General features: G+C 30.3%; 2 protein-coding genes across 2 annotated transcripts in view; one reads left to right on the top strand and one right to left on the bottom strand.

The window, feature by feature from the left end:
- The first annotated feature begins 4412 nt into the window (after positions 1–4412).
- LOC129960485 (collagen alpha-2(IV) chain-like) lies at positions 4413–14385 on the top strand. The gene is made up of 3 exons (XM_056073954.1): positions 4413–4451; positions 8334–8415; positions 10874–14385. Exons 2-3 carry the CDS (start codon positions 8337–8339, stop codon positions 13807–13809), a joined length of 3015 nt encoding a protein of 1004 aa, XP_055929929.1. The 5' UTR covers positions 4413–4451; positions 8334–8336; the 3' UTR covers positions 13810–14385.
- Positions 14386–17638: 3253 nt separating this feature from the next.
- The window catches only part of LOC129959824 (glycine receptor subunit alpha-2-like), a gene marked incomplete at its 3' end in the record, with an annotated part of 47334 nt that continues 45851 nt past the window's right edge, over positions 17639–19121 (bottom strand). Inside the window, exon 8 of the mRNA XM_056072717.1 lies at positions 17639–17743. Within this exon, the coding sequence (XP_055928692.1) occupies positions 17639–17743 (105 nt within the window). The remainder of the gene's footprint in view (positions 17744–19121) is intronic.

Below are 19121 nucleotides of genomic sequence, written 5' to 3'. Positions count from 1 at the left end.
TGATCGTTTTTACAATTGGGATTTCTTGCAGTTTTTCGAGGTCGCTGTCGACTTGGACAAGGCGTGACTGCATACAACAATCACATGCCAAAATTCGAGAGCATATGTAGCTAACCTATATAAATGCTTTGCACTAATAGAGAATTTTGATGAATTTGACGTACGACCGTTTGATTTAATCTCAATGGAAAAATATCGGAAATTATCGGAAAAATATTGGAAAAATCACAATCTCATTGGAAAAATATCGTTCAGTTACAACAAACGCAGAAAATGGCCGTGTTTAGAAAAGCGCATGGATCTATACGTGAAATCTACAATTTTCGTTACATATATGTAATTTTGTGTTAGGTACCCTCCCAGTATAGACAGACTGAAATTCGTATTGCAAAGTTTCTATCTTTTCTAACAATTGAAAATGTTCTTCTATCAAGTTTTACATGCACACACACTGAGGTGACTTTTGTGTTAATCTTCATACCATCATAAATAATATCAATTATGCATTTTTTAAAAATTTCTTCATTTTTACCAAATATTGATGCCTATCTACAGTTTTGATGGCATGATGACAAATCGAATTTAAATCCACTAGTTAATAGCATTTTGAGTTATTGCGCCCTCATATAAAAGATTACACCGACACATCATTTTCTCTACTATTTGGTTAAAATTTGACACATGACATGTCTGGTGATAAAAACATATACCACATTTCAACCATCTATATCGTTTGGGTTTTGAGATGTTGTATCCATGTGTGTACATGTGGACAGATAGACAAGCTTCTCGTTGATGAATTTTATTGAAAATTTAACTTAAATGTGCAACTTTGGTTTAGAAGTCATGAATCATATTTCATCTGTCTTGTTCGTTTCATTTTTGAAATATCGTATTCATAGAGGCAGAGATCATTTCAAAAGGCAAAGATCATTCAAACAGGCAGATATCATATCATTTTTTTTTCTTTTTTGCTCTCAGGGAGGTCTAAAACGAGGGGATTCATTAAATTCACGGTTTATAATTTTTAGATAATAATAATATTTTATACTTCGTGGAAATAAAAAAATAATAATGGGAAAATGCTATTTTTTCACTATTATTTTCTACAATGAAAATGCTTGCTAACTAATATGATAGTTCCAAATGGGCATAGAAAATAATTTGCAGGACTTCCAAAAATTAGTTATGATTTTGTCTAATCGATATTGTTGCTGTTATAAAAAGGGATTTGCCGTCATAAAAAAGCCTCTTCTCATTCCTATAAATGATGATGCAGGCGTCCTGGCATAGGGGTAGTGCGTCTTCCACGTAATCTGGGCGTCCTGGGTTCGATTCCCGGTTTGGGCGTGGTTGTTCTTCCATTGTTCTATCTGTGAGATGTGTGAATGTGCCCTGCTGTAAAAAGGGGTTGTGCAAGCGAATGAGTGATGCGTGAGTAGCAAAGTCATACGCTTGGACCTAGTTAACGCTACTATTAAAACAAGAGACGCTCCCCCACAGGCTTAAAATCGCTGTCTTCATAACAGCGGGCTTGTACATGGCCAGTGCCATAAGAGAAAATAACAACATAAATGATGTTTCCGTTCCGGATGTTTAAAGAAAACAGTGGGGTGAAACTCTTTGCGGTTAAAAGTGATTTTTAAATTTCTTAATAGTCGTGTTAAATTCCATATATAATGTTGTAAAAAAATGTTTCGAAAAAGGTAGTGCGCATCAAGAATTCCATTAAAAATTATAGTTACATTTTAAATACAAAGTTTGAAACATTCCTTCTACGTATATGTACTTGTTTCTGTCAATTCAATGTTTCCCATTCTTTGTATTATAAAAATACGACAAACATAGGGATAATTTTTAAGGATTATTAATTCAAACGCAAAACGAGCGAATTAAATTGTTTATGAAGTTGTTTTAAAGAAAAAAAAAATATAGAACAAATTAAGTTAAATAATGAAAAAAAATTAAATGCTCATTTCATTAGTGTACTAAAAATTCATTCTTCTACGTTTTCGATTTTGATCTTCAGATTTTTGATAGAATTATATTTTCCTGAATTTTAGCACAGTATTAAAAACATGCTTTCTTAAAATTTTCAGCATTTTTAGATTTTAGTGTTAAGTATGTTTCATAATTCATTATTATAATAATTATGGAATCTTGCAATCAATCTCTCTGAAACTCACTTCCAGATGGTCTAGATTAATTTTTGAAAATGTTAAAATATTCTGCTATCGTCGATCACACACAGCTGTTTATAATTTCATAAATCTAACACATAAAGAAGGGAGTGAAAAATCAATTTAAAAATTCCATCTTTACGAACATGAGGTAAGCCAAGTTAAATAAAAAGCATGTAATAAACAGAAAATGCTCAAAAGAATGCAATGAATAATTATGCACATGGTTCATTTAGTAAGCAAATTTAAAACATGTTTCAGAAAAGCAACTGTAGTTACTAATAGCTAAGGTTTTGAAGATTTATGAAAGGATGTTAATATCAAATCTTTTTAGGAAAGATATTATAAAAATTTTGGTGATAAATTATTTCATTGAATCAGTTATTGTTTCACCGGCGTCTTGGCATAGGGGTAGCGCATCTTCCTCGTGATTTGGGCGTTCTGGGTTCGAGTCCCGTTTCGTGAATGGTTGTTCTTCATCTGTTCTATTTGTGAGATGTGTGAATGTGCAACCATGTAAAAAGGGGTTGTGCAAGCGAATGTGATGCGTGAATAGCTGAGACGTACTGTTGGCGCTACTAAAACAAGAGACGTTCCCTTGGCTTAAAGTCACTGACTTCGTCAATGAGCTCGTCCATGGCAAGTGCCATTATAAAACAGCAACAAGAAGTTATTTTTTCAAAAATTGAAATAATTAATATGATGCATCTCAGTGCTATACGTTGTCTCAGTGCATTGATTTATTCATGTTAGTTTAAAATGAAATAATTCTCGGCAATAAATTGTTTGACTGACTCGTTTATTCTCCAAAGAGAGAGATAATTAGTACAAAACATCTCGGTGTCTCATGTTTTACTCATATTAATTAAAAATGCTACTTTTTATTACCTACATTTTAATTTACAGATTTTCTTAAAAATTGGTTTCATTTGTTTGAAATAACATGCTTTTTGACTCCAAATTATTAATTTTATTTTTACATTTTTTTTTTCATTTATAGGACATAGGAATTTAATAATGGTAGTAGTTTGGGCTATTTTGCTGTAGAATCCTAAGTAATTCTAGTATTTTTCATGTATCCACAAGATTATTATTCAAAGTATTTCAAGTTATCATGTGAATTTTTACTCCCAATTCATTCAGGAATTAAGTTTTAAATAATTTCTTTGGCAAAACTTTACTGCATTAAAAAATACATTAGATAAATGAGATTTTCATTAACCTGGATTATAAGAAAAAAAGAAAAAAATAAATGATTGACTGATAAAAAAAAGTTTTGAACAGTCGAAATATTGTATTATTCTCAATAATATATAATTATACAGAATTTTATAATTCTAGGACTTAAGGAAGATAATTCAAAATCGATTGCAAATTTACATCTTAATTGCATGTGAAAAATCAAATAAGAGCTTAAAAAATTAGAAAAATTACATTTAAATTTCAGAATACAATAAAATGGCATGAGAAAATTTATACCAATTCATATATGCATGTAACTTTTAAACAAAAAAATTGTGCTTAAACCCTTTATTTACTGACAGTACTTCAAAGTACCGATTAAATCTGGCTTATATCTTCGTAATATGACAATTTTTGCTGATGGTATTCTAAAGAACACGGAGAATGTAACCCAAATAGCAAGATGTTAATATAAGCTAAAAGTAGGAATTAAAAATATTTAATTAATAATTAAATTAATTAAGATATTTCTATTAATTAAAATATTTTCCTTGGGCTCCCTGGGATTATTCTGCAAGAAAACTTAACTACAAGTGCAAAAATGAATTTGAAAAATTCATGGCAACATAATTCAGTAAATAAAGGGTTAAGAATTTTATTAAAAAAATGGAATTTTACTGTTGAAAATTTGAATTAAAAAAAAGCCAATAATTGCCAATGGGCTAATTTCGAAGAGATGTTTAATGTAACAATTGTTGAGCAGTCGGAAGCTGTTATCAGTTATATGAATGTCATAAAAGATTTTGGGAACGACTAATCTCTCGGAAACTTTTTTCTTTAAGTTTCTCGCCTAAATTTTTGTTTAAAGATTTATTACACTAATTTCTTCTTTAATACCCAAGATTTGATAACGTTTGTGTGTTTTTGTTGTTTACGGAAATAGTGTGTAAATAAACTGCATGATTCTCTCTCTTACACTTTGGTTCAATGTATGATATCACGCAAAAGTGTCCCATTTTTGACAGTATATAATGGGCGAAACACGAAGCCAGACCAACAATTTGAGAACATCCTTCTCTCAACTCTACGGTAAGTGCACTCTTCTAAAAAGTTAAAAAGAAAATATTCATTGAATTCTTTAAAAATATTTTGCTTTCAAAAAACCTTCTATAAAACATTTGTTGAATATTTATTTTAACTGTTGTATATTTCTAACTAAGTTTTTAAGATATTTATTTATTTAACCTTCTAATGAAAGCTCGGCTGCTTTCAGGCAATCATATACTTATAAGGGCGAAGAAAGCTTTTTGGTTTTTAAAGAGTTAAAATAAAATTCCTTAAAATTACCTAATTTCGTTGATTCTACCTAATTACCTAATTTCGTTGATTCTACCTAATTACCTAATTTCGTGATTACCTAATTCACTGCAAAAGATAGTACTTATCTCAAATTTCAGGATTATGCCACTTTTTTGCTTGATAGATATTAATAAAATATTTTAATGCATTTAATATTATTTTAATAAACTTTTTTATATATTAAAACCGAAATAACACCTTTTGAGACCCGATTTAAAATGTAAACTTATTCTTAAGAATCTATGAATGAAAATTTGTCATTGCAAGTTCTAAAATTTCTCTTCTTTTTTACTCATTGATATGAATTTAAAGATTGATGATTCAGTAGAGAATGCTGCATTTATCCAAATTTTAATATTATACTGTTCTTTCAATCCAAGAATATTCAAAAATTCTTTTAATAAATTCAGTTAAAAAAATGAGTTAATTTAAAATTATCCCCTTGCATTCTGAAATTCAAGAAGCATATTTTTGAGCCTGATTCATATTGTAATTATTTATCGAGAATCTAAGAATGAAAATTTATGATTGCAAGATGTGAAAATTTCAATCTGCTTATATGTCTGATTAGTATATAATACACAAATTAATAACGAGAGTAATTATTTTGCTACCTTCACTTATGATTCAACACCGTAATAGCTTCTATACACGACTGTAACACTAATATAATATTGCAATGCAATATTTCGTCATAGCTTAAACTTGCCTTTCCAAAATTTATTTGAAACAATTTTAGTATTTGTTAATAAGATTTAAAAACTACAATTCCTTTTTTAATGACTTATCTCAGTTTCAAAGCAACTATTGATTTTCAAAGTTTGATAAAGAATTAACGTCGATGTTGTTCAAGAAGTACAATAAACAGCGTGTTTAAAAGATATTTGTTTTAGTTAACGAATCATTACGTTAAAAAATTTGTGATGATAGATAAAGATATTTCAGTTGTATTTAAACATTTTTAACAGTTATAAGATAAAAAAAAGTAATTTGTATGTTAACAGCTGACCTGCCAGTTTGTTATATCTATTTATTTCAGGGGCACGGAATTTCAAATGTATTTATTATTTTCGAGTATATAAATAATTAGGAATATTTTGTACTTTTTCCTTATAATTTAATTAATTTTTCTTTTAAAAATAACTTGCTTGGGTCTAGTATGTGCATTTATCCTATTTAAGCTTCTGTAAAATTTAGCGAAAGTATCCTGGAAAAAATATGTTATTTAAAAAACAAGTTTAATAAAGGAATTTTGGAAAAAATATATTAGTATTTTTATTTTTGATCTCTCGAAGTAAGTTTTCTTTCGAATTTATCTTTTCGTTTGACCAAAGTCATCACAATTGTAGGATTTAATCAGTTGTTGTTAAAACATTAAATGGTAAGTTCGAACTTTAATTTTTAATAAGTAATTAAGATACGACTGGGATTTAATTCAAGTTTCCAATTGCATTATTATTTTCTTTCTTTATGAAAGATTAAAGGAATTGGTAAGTATTACTGTTTTATCATATTTATTTTTAAAATTATAAACGAATATTCCGTCATCATATTTATTCGTACGTGGAATTATTATTTGGAAATGTGTATATTATATACCGCTTTGAGGTTTTCAATGCTCAGCTGTAGTATTCATGATTTGTCAAAGCATGTATTTAAAGTAGTAACAACTAAAACTGTATCGATGAAAATAACTTTGAACGAAAACATTTTCTGTAAGAATCGAAAATAATTATTTCTTGTTATGTAATATTTCATATGACAATAATTATTTCTAAAACTTATTATGTACAATAACAAACCTTAACTACGTTGAGGAAAATTATTTGAAATGAAAGTATTTTCAATACGAATTGAAAATAATTAGTTTCTGTTTAAATGCTGAATTCGTTCCGCATCCAGTTTCAGTCCACCACAACAGCTAAAATCAGCATCAATCACAATATTTTGACAGCATACATCTTATATATATATTTTCTGATGGGCTTTCATTATAAATTTTATAGATTTCTCATGCAATCTCTTGCTATTCAACGACGGCATAGAAAAGAAACTGATTAGATTATGTGCGTTAATAGATCACGTGCTCAGATATAGAGGAAAATTTTTTACATTTCTGCCATCACCACAAGCCTGATTTTTTCAAAACATAAAATGATTTCCTTACCCCTTGAATAGTGTTGTAAGACGAAGCAAAGAATAAATCGAGAGAAATAATTTGCATTAACCATCACTTAATCTGAAACAACCATTAAATGTATTGTAACCGACGAAAAAACTTTAAAGACAGGAACATAAAATACAGGATACTTTATTTAAATTTTTCTAGTCTCGTGACTCATTTTTGTTCACGAATATATCTCCGCAGTTTGTAGGTGGTATATTTTTTATATTACCGAAACCATAAAACAATATTGTATTTTTCTCTTCCAAGCTCTATTTCTGCATGCTTTTATTTCACAGACGGAAATTTTATACAATAGTAATGTATTTTATGCACTTTAATTCTGAGATTTTATACAATTGTGTATTTTTGATACTAATGCAGCATTTAATTATTTCCAAAATTTAAGTCAATTAGTTTTGATACAATTTTGATTTTCTATGAGTGACTCCATCTAGTTTTGAATTTGAGAAAAATTCTTTTAAGATTCCAAAATATTTATAATGATTAATTATGAAACATTTTATATACCAACAACAAATCATTTAAATATTAAAAATAAGGATTTTTAAAATATGTTTTTAACAGCAAGGAAGTATTAAAGCATGAATTTTTGCCAAAAATCTGTTTGAGATATGCACTGAAAACAATGCAATAAGAAATTAAACTAATTTAAATATAATAAGAAGGTTAAAAGCGTTAAAAATTAATACATAATGTGCCTTAGGATATTTTTATCAGAGTCTCTTGCTTTTTCGAAACTTTTATGTCTATACTTTTGAGAGATAATATGTTCTATTATTTACTACCCTAATAAAAGAGCATTATTAAGAATTTTTTTTTATTTCCCAAATGTATTGTACTTGAAAGAAATCAGGTTAGGCCCAAGAGAATTAATTGTAAAAATGTGTTGAAGTTATGTGAAAGAAGTTCGTACAATGTTACAGCAAATGCTTTAATTAAATTCTCATACTGTCATTGTTTTCATCCTAATTTATTGAACCTTAAAAGAATTTTAAGAATAAGCGTCTCAACTTTATAGCAAGAAATTAATTTGGAATAATGAATTTATGAAAGTTTAAATATCTTCGATTTTTCTTCTTCTTGGATGACATGATTTGAAGAACAGTAGAAATTTACTTTATCTGAAATTTAACATGGTAAAATAAAAACGCAGAATAAACAAACATGCAAATTTTTAATGAATTTATAATGTAACGAATACAAGCACTCTAGCAAAGTATTCAAATTATTAAATTATCTCTATCAAATTTGGAACTATCTTATTACGTTATAAGTTTGGTTCAGCATGGCCGAATCTAGATTCTGCGTCATTAAATCAAAATAAATCACTTAAAATATAAAAGAAAAAGAAGAATATCAAAAAACTGTTATGTGATCTGTTATGTTTTGAAAACTATTATTTATTTAATTTTTTTCTATTGCAGACAATGTGGCTTTCAAGAACTTTGTTGATCAGTTTCTTCACGTGTATTATTTTGTGTAGTGATGTCGCAAATGGTAGAAGAGGTAAGTAAATGATAGTTATAAAAATTCTGAGGAAAAATAAAACTCTAATTTAGTCGAAGCTAATTCTTTGAACAACTACTAAAAATATGAATATGAGATGCTATTATTCTTGCAGTGAAATATCGTTCCAATTTTAAAAAGCAAATATAAATAATTTTTGTGATTTTTAAATTGCATTGATAAGAATACATTGATTTTTTTGTTTTATTAACGCGCATTCTGGTGTTATAAATTACGTCATTGTATTTTGAACTTAAGAAAAAGGGAAGAGAATTCTGTAGTTTTTTGTTGTTGCTGCGTTTAAAAAAAACCGCAATTCCTTCTTTAATTTTCAAATGCTTTCGCTTAAAGTTCAAAGGTAAAAACGAAGTTTGTTTATTTCACTATTAATTATGTGTACAGATATAAAGTTATCAAGAAGTTATAAATCTTCCAATAAGACGAAACAGTCGTTTACAATTTTTTTTTGCCTCCAAATAAGAGTTTTATAAACTTCCATAGACAAACCAAAAAAGTCAGCAAAAGTGAATATCATAAAATGGTATAAATGATTATAACAGCGTAATCTAAATAATTAATTTTAGATTACTCTATTCATTTTGGAACAATGGCGAAAATTGGCAACTTGTTTTTTTTTCTGACGAAATTACGACACAAGCAAACCATTAATTGTTTTATCTTTTCAGTACATTACTTTTATGAATACTTTCTTTTTTGAATAATCTTCAATAAGGACTTGAGAAGGTTACGGCATTTATTTATTTATTTCATAAATGGAAATATGTATATTTTAAAATTCTAAAATTTTTTTAAAAAAGAAAAGTTAATCTAGTAAGTTTCTTTGAAATTAAGGATAATTTTTCTTATATTTAACAAAGTATATATGGTATTCTTATGTTAGAAAATATTATTTCTTTAAATAGTTTAAGGTTCTCAAATCAAAGTTTCAAATGTTTTAAGGTTTTTAATAGTTAAAATTTTCCATAGGCAATCACCAATAGCGTTACTTTATAAAATTATCATCAATAGATCCCTCATTGATTTACGCAAAGGAATACTTAATTCCTTTTTTTATGACGCAGGTATGACTTGGTACGCACTTCAAAAACAAACTATTTCTTTACAATTGAAATATTGTTATAGACAATAATATATCTTTTTCAATGAATATTTCAAATTTAAGATATAAATTCTCTGCTTCTTCTTTACATTTAATTACAAAGTCACTGTGTATCCTCACATTTTTAACCACCTCTTTTCAAGTTTTGTTTATCTTTCAGTGATTTTTCTGAATTATTTCTTGTTACATGCTGAATGTCATATCTCAGAGAAATCTCATAGATCTCAAAATATCGTATATGAATCTTCAGTTTCTCTTAAACTTTACTAGAATAATGAAGGATAATCATTATAGCCATGCCTATTAAATATTCTCTTGCTTTTTTTCGAACTGAAAGCCATCATTTTGTGTTTTTTTCACAGAAGGAGCACTTTTTTATGTTATTGCAGAAGTTGCTCGTTTTCCACAATTTCATATTTCTAACTAAAATTGTGAGTGCTTTTTAGAGACATCAGATATCTGTTAAATTTTTAAGCTGGTTATCTTTTCTTGTTTTTTTTCTAAGGTAAGATCTGTGCTAAGGTTCACAGATCTTAATATTCTAAACTGTTTTGAATAAAAAAACATTTCCAGTTATTTACCAAAAAGTAAAGGAAAACTCTGACGCCCAAAGAATAGAGAGATCAGTTATGTAGGTAAAAAACACTATGAAATCAGTGCTAAAAATTTCGTTTCAGAAATCTTTCATAGATTGTTTACGTTTTCACTTCTTACTTTCGAATTTGATATTGTTCTTCTCTTGCTACTATTTGTTATTTAATTTTTGTCTGTTTTTCGTTGTTGTGGAGCTAAAAAGTTGACGGCGAAATTCATTGCCAGAATTTAAATATTTTTTGTGAAAATGTTCTTCCGATATCTTTGTTATCCGAACTTCTCCTTAGATGAACATTCACTGTAGTTAAATTCGACTGGTTAATTCGACTGCTATACTGGTTAATTATAGTGCAATCTATTTTATAATAAATCAGAAAGTTAGAAGCAGTCGAACCAAAAGAAAATTTGAATTTTCAAAGGAAATATCTGGAAAATTTCTCTTACTTTGAATGTATAGGTTTAATCTAGAAAAAAAATGAGAATAATATTTTTTCTTGGATATACAAATCAATTCTTTCATATGAATTATCTGAATAAATCAATGAGTGCATTTGCAAAAGTAATTGAATTTGAATAAAAATTAAAAAAAACATTTTGAGATTTTTTTCTAGGGTATAAGAATAAATGCAATTCAATAATCACTAATTTCTATTTCATTTTTAAATTAAAGAATTCATTTCATAATTCATCCTCAACTTTTAACATAGAGTGCATTCACACTAGAATAAACCGCATTTCTTTCAGGCGAACCAGCAGATGAAATGCGTAATGATGATCTTTTAAAAGAAAGAAATGAGTATGAGCCTCGTCAGTGGTCTCCACCACCAATGCCAGCAGGATTCCCCACCATACAAGGTGCAGGAGGAATGCCTACAGTAGGAGGAATGCCAGATATGCCTAATGGTGGTGGAATGCCAACAATAGGAGGAATGCCTAACGGTGGTGGAATGCCTACAATAGGAGGGATGCCTGACATGCCTAATGGTGGTGGAATGCCTACAGTAGGAGGAATGCCAGATATGCCTAACGGCGGTGGAATGCCTACAATAGGAGGGATGCCAGATATGCCTAATGGTGGAGGAATGCCTACCATAGGAGGAATGCCTAATGGTGGTGGAATGCCAACGATAGGAGGAATGCCAGATATGCCAAATGGTGGTGGGATGCCTACAGTGGGAGGAATGCCAGATATGCCTAATGGTGGTGGAATGCCAACAATAGGAGGAATGCCAGATATGCCTAATGGAGGAGGAATGCCTACCATAGGAGGAATGCCAGATATGCCTAATGGAGGAGGAATGCCTACCATAGGAGGAATGCCAGATATGCCTAATGGAGGAGGAATGCCTACCATAGGAGGAATGCCTAATGGTGGTGGAATGCCAACGATAGGAGGAATGCCAGATATGCCTAATGGTGGAGGAATGCCTACGATATCTGGAATGCCAAGTGCACCCTCAGTTCCTAGTGGAGGAGGAATGCCAAATATGCCTAATAATTCTAATATCCCTGGAATGTCCAGAATATCTCGTGATGATTTCCTTGAGTTACGCGAATACGAAGGCCGGCAATTTGCCAGCTGGTCACCGCCACCAATGCCCGGAGGTTTTCCCACAATACAAGGCGCAGGAGGAATGCCTACAGTAGGAGGGATGCCAGACATGCCTAATGGTGGTGGAATGCCGGATATGCCTAACGGTGGAGGAATGCCTACTATAGGAGGAATGCCAGATATGCCTAATGGCGGTGGAATGCCAACTATAGGAGGAATGCCAGACATGCCTAATGGTGGCGGAATGCCTACAATAGGAGGAATGCCGAATGGCGGTGGAATGCCGACAGTAGGAGGAATGCCTGACATGCCTAATGGTGGTGGAATGCCTACAGTAGGAGGAATGCCAACAATAGGTGGCATGCCAGATATGCCTAACGGAGGTGGAATGCCAACGATAGGAGGAATGCCAGGTATGCCGAATGGTGGTGGAATGCCAACAGTTGGAGGAATGCCAGACATGCCGAATGGTAGTGGAATGCCTACGATTAGTGGAATGCCAAATATGCCTAATAATTCTAACATTCCCGGAATGTCCAGAATGTTTAATGATAGATTTTCTGAGTTACGTGAATACGAAGGTCGTCAATTTGCTAGCTGGTCACCACCACCAATGCCAGGAGGTTTTCCCACTATACAAGGTGGAGGAGGAATGCCCACTATAGGAGGAATGCCAGACATGCCTAATGGTGGTGGAATGCCAACGATAGGCGGAATGCCAGATATGCCTAATGGTGGTGGGATGCCAACAATAGGAGGAATGCCAGATATGCCTAATGGTGGTGGTATGCCAACGATAGGCGGAATGCCAGACATGCCTAATGGTGATGGAATGCCGACTATAGGGGGAATGCCAGGTGTACCCTCTGCTCCAAGTCCGCCCTCTGTTCCAAGTGTGCCCTCTGTTCCAAGTGGTGGAGGAATGCCAAATATGCCTAATAATTCTAACATCCCAGGAATGTCCAGAATGTTTAGTGAAGAATTTTCTGAATTACGCGAATACGAAGGCCGTCAATTTGCTAGCTGGTCACCACCACCAATGCCAGGAGGTTTTCCCACTATACAAGGTGGAGGAGGAATGCCCACTATAGGAGGAATGCCAGACATGCCTAATGGTGGTGGAATGCCAACGATAGGTGGAATGCCAGATATGCCTAATGGTGGTGGGATGCCAACAATAGGAGGAATGCCAGACATGCCTAATGGTGGTGGAATGCCTACAGTAGGAGGAATGCCAGACATGCCTAATGGTGGTGGAATGCCTACAGTAGGAGGAATGCCAGACATGCCTAATGGTGGCGGAATGCCAACGATAGGAGGAATGCCTGACATGCCTAATGGTGGTGGAATGCCTACCATAGGAGGAATGCCTGACATGCCTAATGGTGGTGGAATGCCTACAGTAGGAGGAATGCCTAACGGTGGTGGAATGCCTACAATAGGAGGGATGCCTGACATGCCTAATGGTGGTGGAATGCCTACAGTAGGAGGAATGCCAGATATGCCTAACGGCGGTGGAATGCCCACAATAGGAGGGATGCCTGATATGCCTAATGGTGGTGGAATGCCAACGATTGGAGGAATTCCTAATGGTGGTGGAATGCCAACGATTGGAGGAATGCCAGACATGTCTAATGGTGGTGGAATGCCTACAGTAGGAGGAATGCCTAATGGTGGTGGAATGCCAACGATAGGTGGAATGCCAGACATGCCTAATGGCGGCGGAATGCCTACAGTTGGAGGAATGCCAAACATGCCCAGTGTTCCAAGTGGGCCTGGAATGCCTAATAATTCTAATATTCCTGGAATGTCCAGGATATCTAATGATATTTCAAATGAGAAAGCAATTGCAAATGAGCGGTTTGAATCGGATTCAGAGAAGAACTTTGTATTATCTACACCACCTATGCCATTAAACCGATTATCAAAATCCGGAAGGATTTTAGTAAACCGAAGAAACCGCAGTTTAGAATCCCGCATCAACCCTACCATTCCAGGTATTCCAGGTTTACCAAATCAACCAGATTTTCCTTCTTTTCCAGAGAAACCCAAGAATAATACTGGAAATATGACTGAATCTGAAATCCCGGGTGTTGTTATTCCCGCTCATTCGAGGATAATTCTATAGAATTCAATTTCTGGAGGCTTCATTCTTTGAAATATTAAAAGTTATTTAAACTGAAATCACTGAAAGTTTTTGTATAGTTTATTTACCATGCTGGTTACTTTAAATTTTACTTTCAGAAATCAATTATTGTGAGTGGTTCGCTTAAGTTATACTTACAAAAAGGAAAGAATAAGAATTTAGTACATTTGATAGAATGATATTTAAGAACATTTTATGAAAAATAAAATGGAGTTGGAATTCTTAAAAAATGAAATGTTTATAATTCAAGAAACTTTTGCACGATTGTGGTGTTAATTTCACTTTAAGTTAAAAAAAAAAGAAAGCATGCAAATCATTTTTGCACTTTATATCGATAAAAATGGACAGATAACAACAAGCAAATGCTGAAAACCTGCTTTGTTAAGAGTTTAAATTCTTTTGAACTATGCTTCCTTCTGAAAAAAAAACATTTTTATAAATAAAAGAAAAGGATATTTGTAATTCGTGATATACAGATGAATCTACACTAGTCTTGATTATGAAGCCATAAATTATAATTTTGTAGAATATAACTGTTTGTATTTGTGTGTTTTTATGGAGTGAAATAAATGTTCGACTTTATTCCTTGTGTTATTACAAATCTTTTTATTTTATTCACATTCGGTTTAAAACAGAAGGCAGTTGAGAAAACTCGCATTTGTAAAAATAAGTGTACTCATACTTATTGATCTATATTGAGAAATGAATCAATCATTTAAAAAAATTCTCTTCCTGATTTTCATGCGTAATGGTGAACATGGAAATGGTTTCGGTTGAAAGATTGAATATATTAAAAAAAATCATCGCATAAATTAAAGTTAATCCAAAACAGATGAAACTTTTATTTAACCGAATAAGTAATAATTTGAGGAATCAATTAACAATGTAACTTCTGCAGTCGACATTAGAAGTTTCAGTAGTAACGGAAATGATAATTTGTGATGTTTCATTTAATAATTGGTGAAACATAAAAAGAAAACAAAGTTTAATTTTATTTCATACAATATATCTATATATATCATAATGTTCTGCATTGAGAATCTAATTTACCATTGGGGAGTCACAAATCAGAAAATAAATTTAATAAATACCATTTAAAAAAATACTCTATATTATATGCTGAAAAGTAAAAATAATTTTTATTTTAATTATTGTCTAATTTTGAGTTCTTAATTTATATTCATTGCTATTGTTAATGACAGTTGGGTATGGAAATTTAATACGACTTAATTAAAAATAGTTTTTTTTATTTAAGTCATATTAAATTTTAGTTTTTTATTAAGTCGTCGTGTACATTGAAATGTAGAATTTTTATTTTATTTAGCAATTATCTTAATTTTAGGTTCAAATTTATAATATATAATTAAAAATATTACGGAATCTTGTAGACTTTTATTCTGAAATTCACTATGAGATGGCATCACTCAATTAATTGACATTAAATTTACTTAAAATAATTGGTTAACTGATAATTTAGCTTTGAAAATATTAAAATAGTATTTTCTCATCAAGAGCAGTTTAGTTTAGTTTAGTTATATTAACGTCCCGTTTGAAGCAACACTAGGGCTATTTTGGGACCAACCTCGTAATTTTGAACCGCGGTCAGATGACGAGGACGACACCTGCTCATCAAGAGCAGAAAATTGTACAAAATTTCAAAACTCAATTTGTAAATGTGGGAAAATTTGACTATAGGATTTACTACATCTGAAAATGAGTGAAATTTTGACTACAAAATTCCGTCTTTATAAATATGAAACAAGTCAAATTAAATAAAAAAAATGTGTAATTACCTACATTTCTTGAATTATATATATATATATATATATATATATATATATATATATATATATATATATATATATATCAATTCTCAACAATATTTCTGGTTATAAAATACGGCTTTATAATCAACAAACGTTTCCACAGATGGGTTGAAAAAATTTTACTTCATTTACATTCAAAAATTTTAATTCTTTTACTTTACTTAACTACTTCATTACAACTTGAATTATCACTCCAGTACTTCGAATATCCGTCATTCTTTAATTAAAAAGATAAGACTCACATTTTTAGTCACTTTGTCACTGATATAAATATAACTCAGATTTAAAAAAAAAACAGCTTCGTTTTATATAATTCAGTCAATAAAATAGGTTCTTGGTATCTGTGACCTAGTGGGTTAAGGCGTCGTACATATAGGGATTATGAAATGAAAATAGGAGGCATTGAATTCTCAACTAACATTGTTCAAAAATTGATAAAGTGACGTCCGCTTTTGCAACGAATTGCTCGCTGTGGATAAATAGACTGTTGCTAATATTCCTCTAAGGTAAAAGAAACGAGAATTTTTCCCCTGAAAGATCTCCAATTAGGCAATCTGTTCCCATAAACTGCTGGTAAATGAGGTAGTTTCTAGATGCTCAAGTGGCTTTGATCATTCAGAATCTGCCTATATTTTTTGTTATCATCAGCTTTTGACTCAATCAAAATTGGATAAATTATAATAACTAAGGACTTACTGGAGGTCATTAAGTAATTTCTTCTTTTTCTGTTATTTGTTTTTTCCTCACTGAAGTGGAGGCAAAAAATCTGAAGAGCGGTTGCCAGTTGAGGTTTTGTCCTTGTAATTTGAGCATGGTGTAAAATTAGGAGACATAATATCCCTGAATATTTTGTATAGCATTGAAATTGGACTTATATCTAACAAAATTTAAAGTATCGTATCATCTCTTTTGCATGACATTTTTGAATTTTTGTATGCTTAATATATGCATAAATAAATGGTCTAAAAATGTGTACACAGACACATGATGAGTGACTAACAATTGGAGGGAATCACATTTGGATTGAAGGGAAAATGAGCATAAATTTATAATCAAATTCGAATTTTCCTTGTTTTTCTGAAAGATCATTTTTGTTGTTTCATGTTTATACTTCTTCTTGTATACAGCCGCCCATCCCGCCACCACTCAACCGATTTCTTGTTTATACTGGTGAGATTTTGTGATGATCAATTTTTGATTGAATTTTTTGTTCAATTCCTAGTGTGCTAAGGTTTTGAAATTTCGTGCTGGTTGTTTTTCTCGAAGACAATATAGCAATTAATATTTCAGAACTTAATTATCGATAAATCGATTAATTTGTCAAATTGATCAATTTTTAATTTCACATGAGAGGCATCATCTGATAGCGGCTTTCAGAAACAAAATATTTTAATATTCCACAATATTATAATAATGAATTATGAAACATATTAAAGCGTAAAGAAATGAAAATAATAATAACAAATCTTTTTAAATGTATTTTTATTATTGTACTAAAAAGTGGAATTTTTTTTTATCAAACTACACTGAATATCATCAGAAAGAATACTGTTATGTTTTCATTAAAAATAAAAGAAAATATTACAAATATCTTAGAGTACTTATATCAGTTTTTTTCAAGCTTTTCCATTTTTATTTTTACCCCAAAAATTCTCATAGCAAAAATATTATTCATTTTTCAGTAAGCATAAAAAAGGGAATTTTTGAAAATTTCTTTTTCACTTGTGATATGAATTTTAAATTAGAACACTTTATGTTTTTGGGAAAATTTATATTTCTCATAAATGAACATACTTTATAAATAGAATAGACATATATTGGAAGCAAGATACATCTATAAAAAATTAGAATGAGGTAATTAAAAGAAATTTATTGAAAATATGATAGAAAAAAATGAATACATAATGGCAATTTCAGCCATAGGTACTTGCATATATAATAGAAAATATTACAAAACAAAAAGGAAATAAAAATCTAGAAATCAAATCAATAATCCAGGGGGAAATGTATTTGAGAAGCTTCCAGTTCTTCTGACTCCAAGCACTTCTTAGTGATTTTCTTGCTGAACTTGTGCTAAAATTAGTTCCATCCTAAAATATGAGTAAAAAAAAGAAAATGTCAATAAATTCAGTATTATAGTGAGAAAGCATCCCCCTTCTTATATATATAAAGTTCTCCTAAGTTATTCGCGATTTATTCTTTTTACACATTTTTTATTGAACTTGACTTGTTTTATGTTTGTTAAAATACAATTTTGTAATTGAAATTTCACTCACTTCGTGAAATGTTAAAAGTTTTCAAAATTTTTACTCTAGCGTTCTCCCGATAACAATATACTATTTAAACATTTTTTAGTGCTTAATTATAAATTTGATTCTGTGTTAATGGCCACAAATAATAATGAATTTTTCAAAAATAGATTTCAAGATTCTATTATATTTATATCAACTAATATTGTCAAATATTAAAAAGTAGAAAATAAAGAAAGTTTTTACTTCTAAGCACACTAAAAGAGTGTGTTTTAAAAAGCTGATTTTATCAAATTTACTTTTACGTTAGTGTTTTCTATATGACAATATGCTGATTTAATGATTTAAGAATTTTATTATGAGTTAATCGATTAATTTTGAATTGAATGATTGCATTTTTTTAACTGAGTTTTTAAATAAATGTGTCGTGACAAATGTTCATGTGCCCTCAGAAATCGTAAGGGAACACTTTTTAACGTCCTTAATTCCTCCAAGGACTTAACTGCAGTTCAATGCTTGAATCAAGAAAGCAATATAAAATTCCTCACTCTTTTAAAATCCTTATTGAAGCTGTAAGTTGTACAGTTATTAAGTTTTATTGCTGATTTGAGGAATTCAAAGTGCTGTATACAGTTCGTTTATAAAATTATTTGTTAATGTTATTTTATAAACTATAAATTTTTTTAAATTATCATTGCTTTACTCATCAAAATTACTTATTATTTAGTTAATGATTATGAATGATTAAAAAACCACTTAAAATTTAAAAAAATAATATATTGCTGTCAATTTTAAGTCTACAGTGGTCATTTTCAAACAGAATTTTTCTGAATTCAAATTTTTGAACACATTGAATCTCTACTTCTATCTCATCAAATTTCAAAGTGATTCAACAATCCATTGAATTTCACCTGGAAAATTTTAGGGCATTACACGATTTAGTTTACCATCTTAAATACATATTTTTGATTATAAACTACTTAATGATTCACATCTAAAAAACCCACTTATTTTATTTTTTAAAATTCATTTCGGATAATTTAATGGTTAATAAGTAAAATAATTTAATTATATTTGTCCCGAAGATAGAAAGTCGAATGTAAGCAATAAAATTTTGAAATTAAAATTTAAAATTAATTTTTAAGCTAGTTAACTTTTCTGTATTGGTCATGTTTGTTTATGTCTATTCAAACACCTATAATTGGAAAAAAAAATATGT

The sequence above is a fragment of the Argiope bruennichi genome, chromosome X2 (assembly GCF_947563725.1).
Source record: "Argiope bruennichi chromosome X2, qqArgBrue1.1, whole genome shotgun sequence".
NCBI lineage: Eukaryota > Metazoa > Arthropoda > Arachnida > Araneae > Araneidae > Argiope > Argiope bruennichi.
Note: the sequence above shows the minus strand (reverse complement) of the source record. Positions and strands in the feature narration are given on the sequence as shown.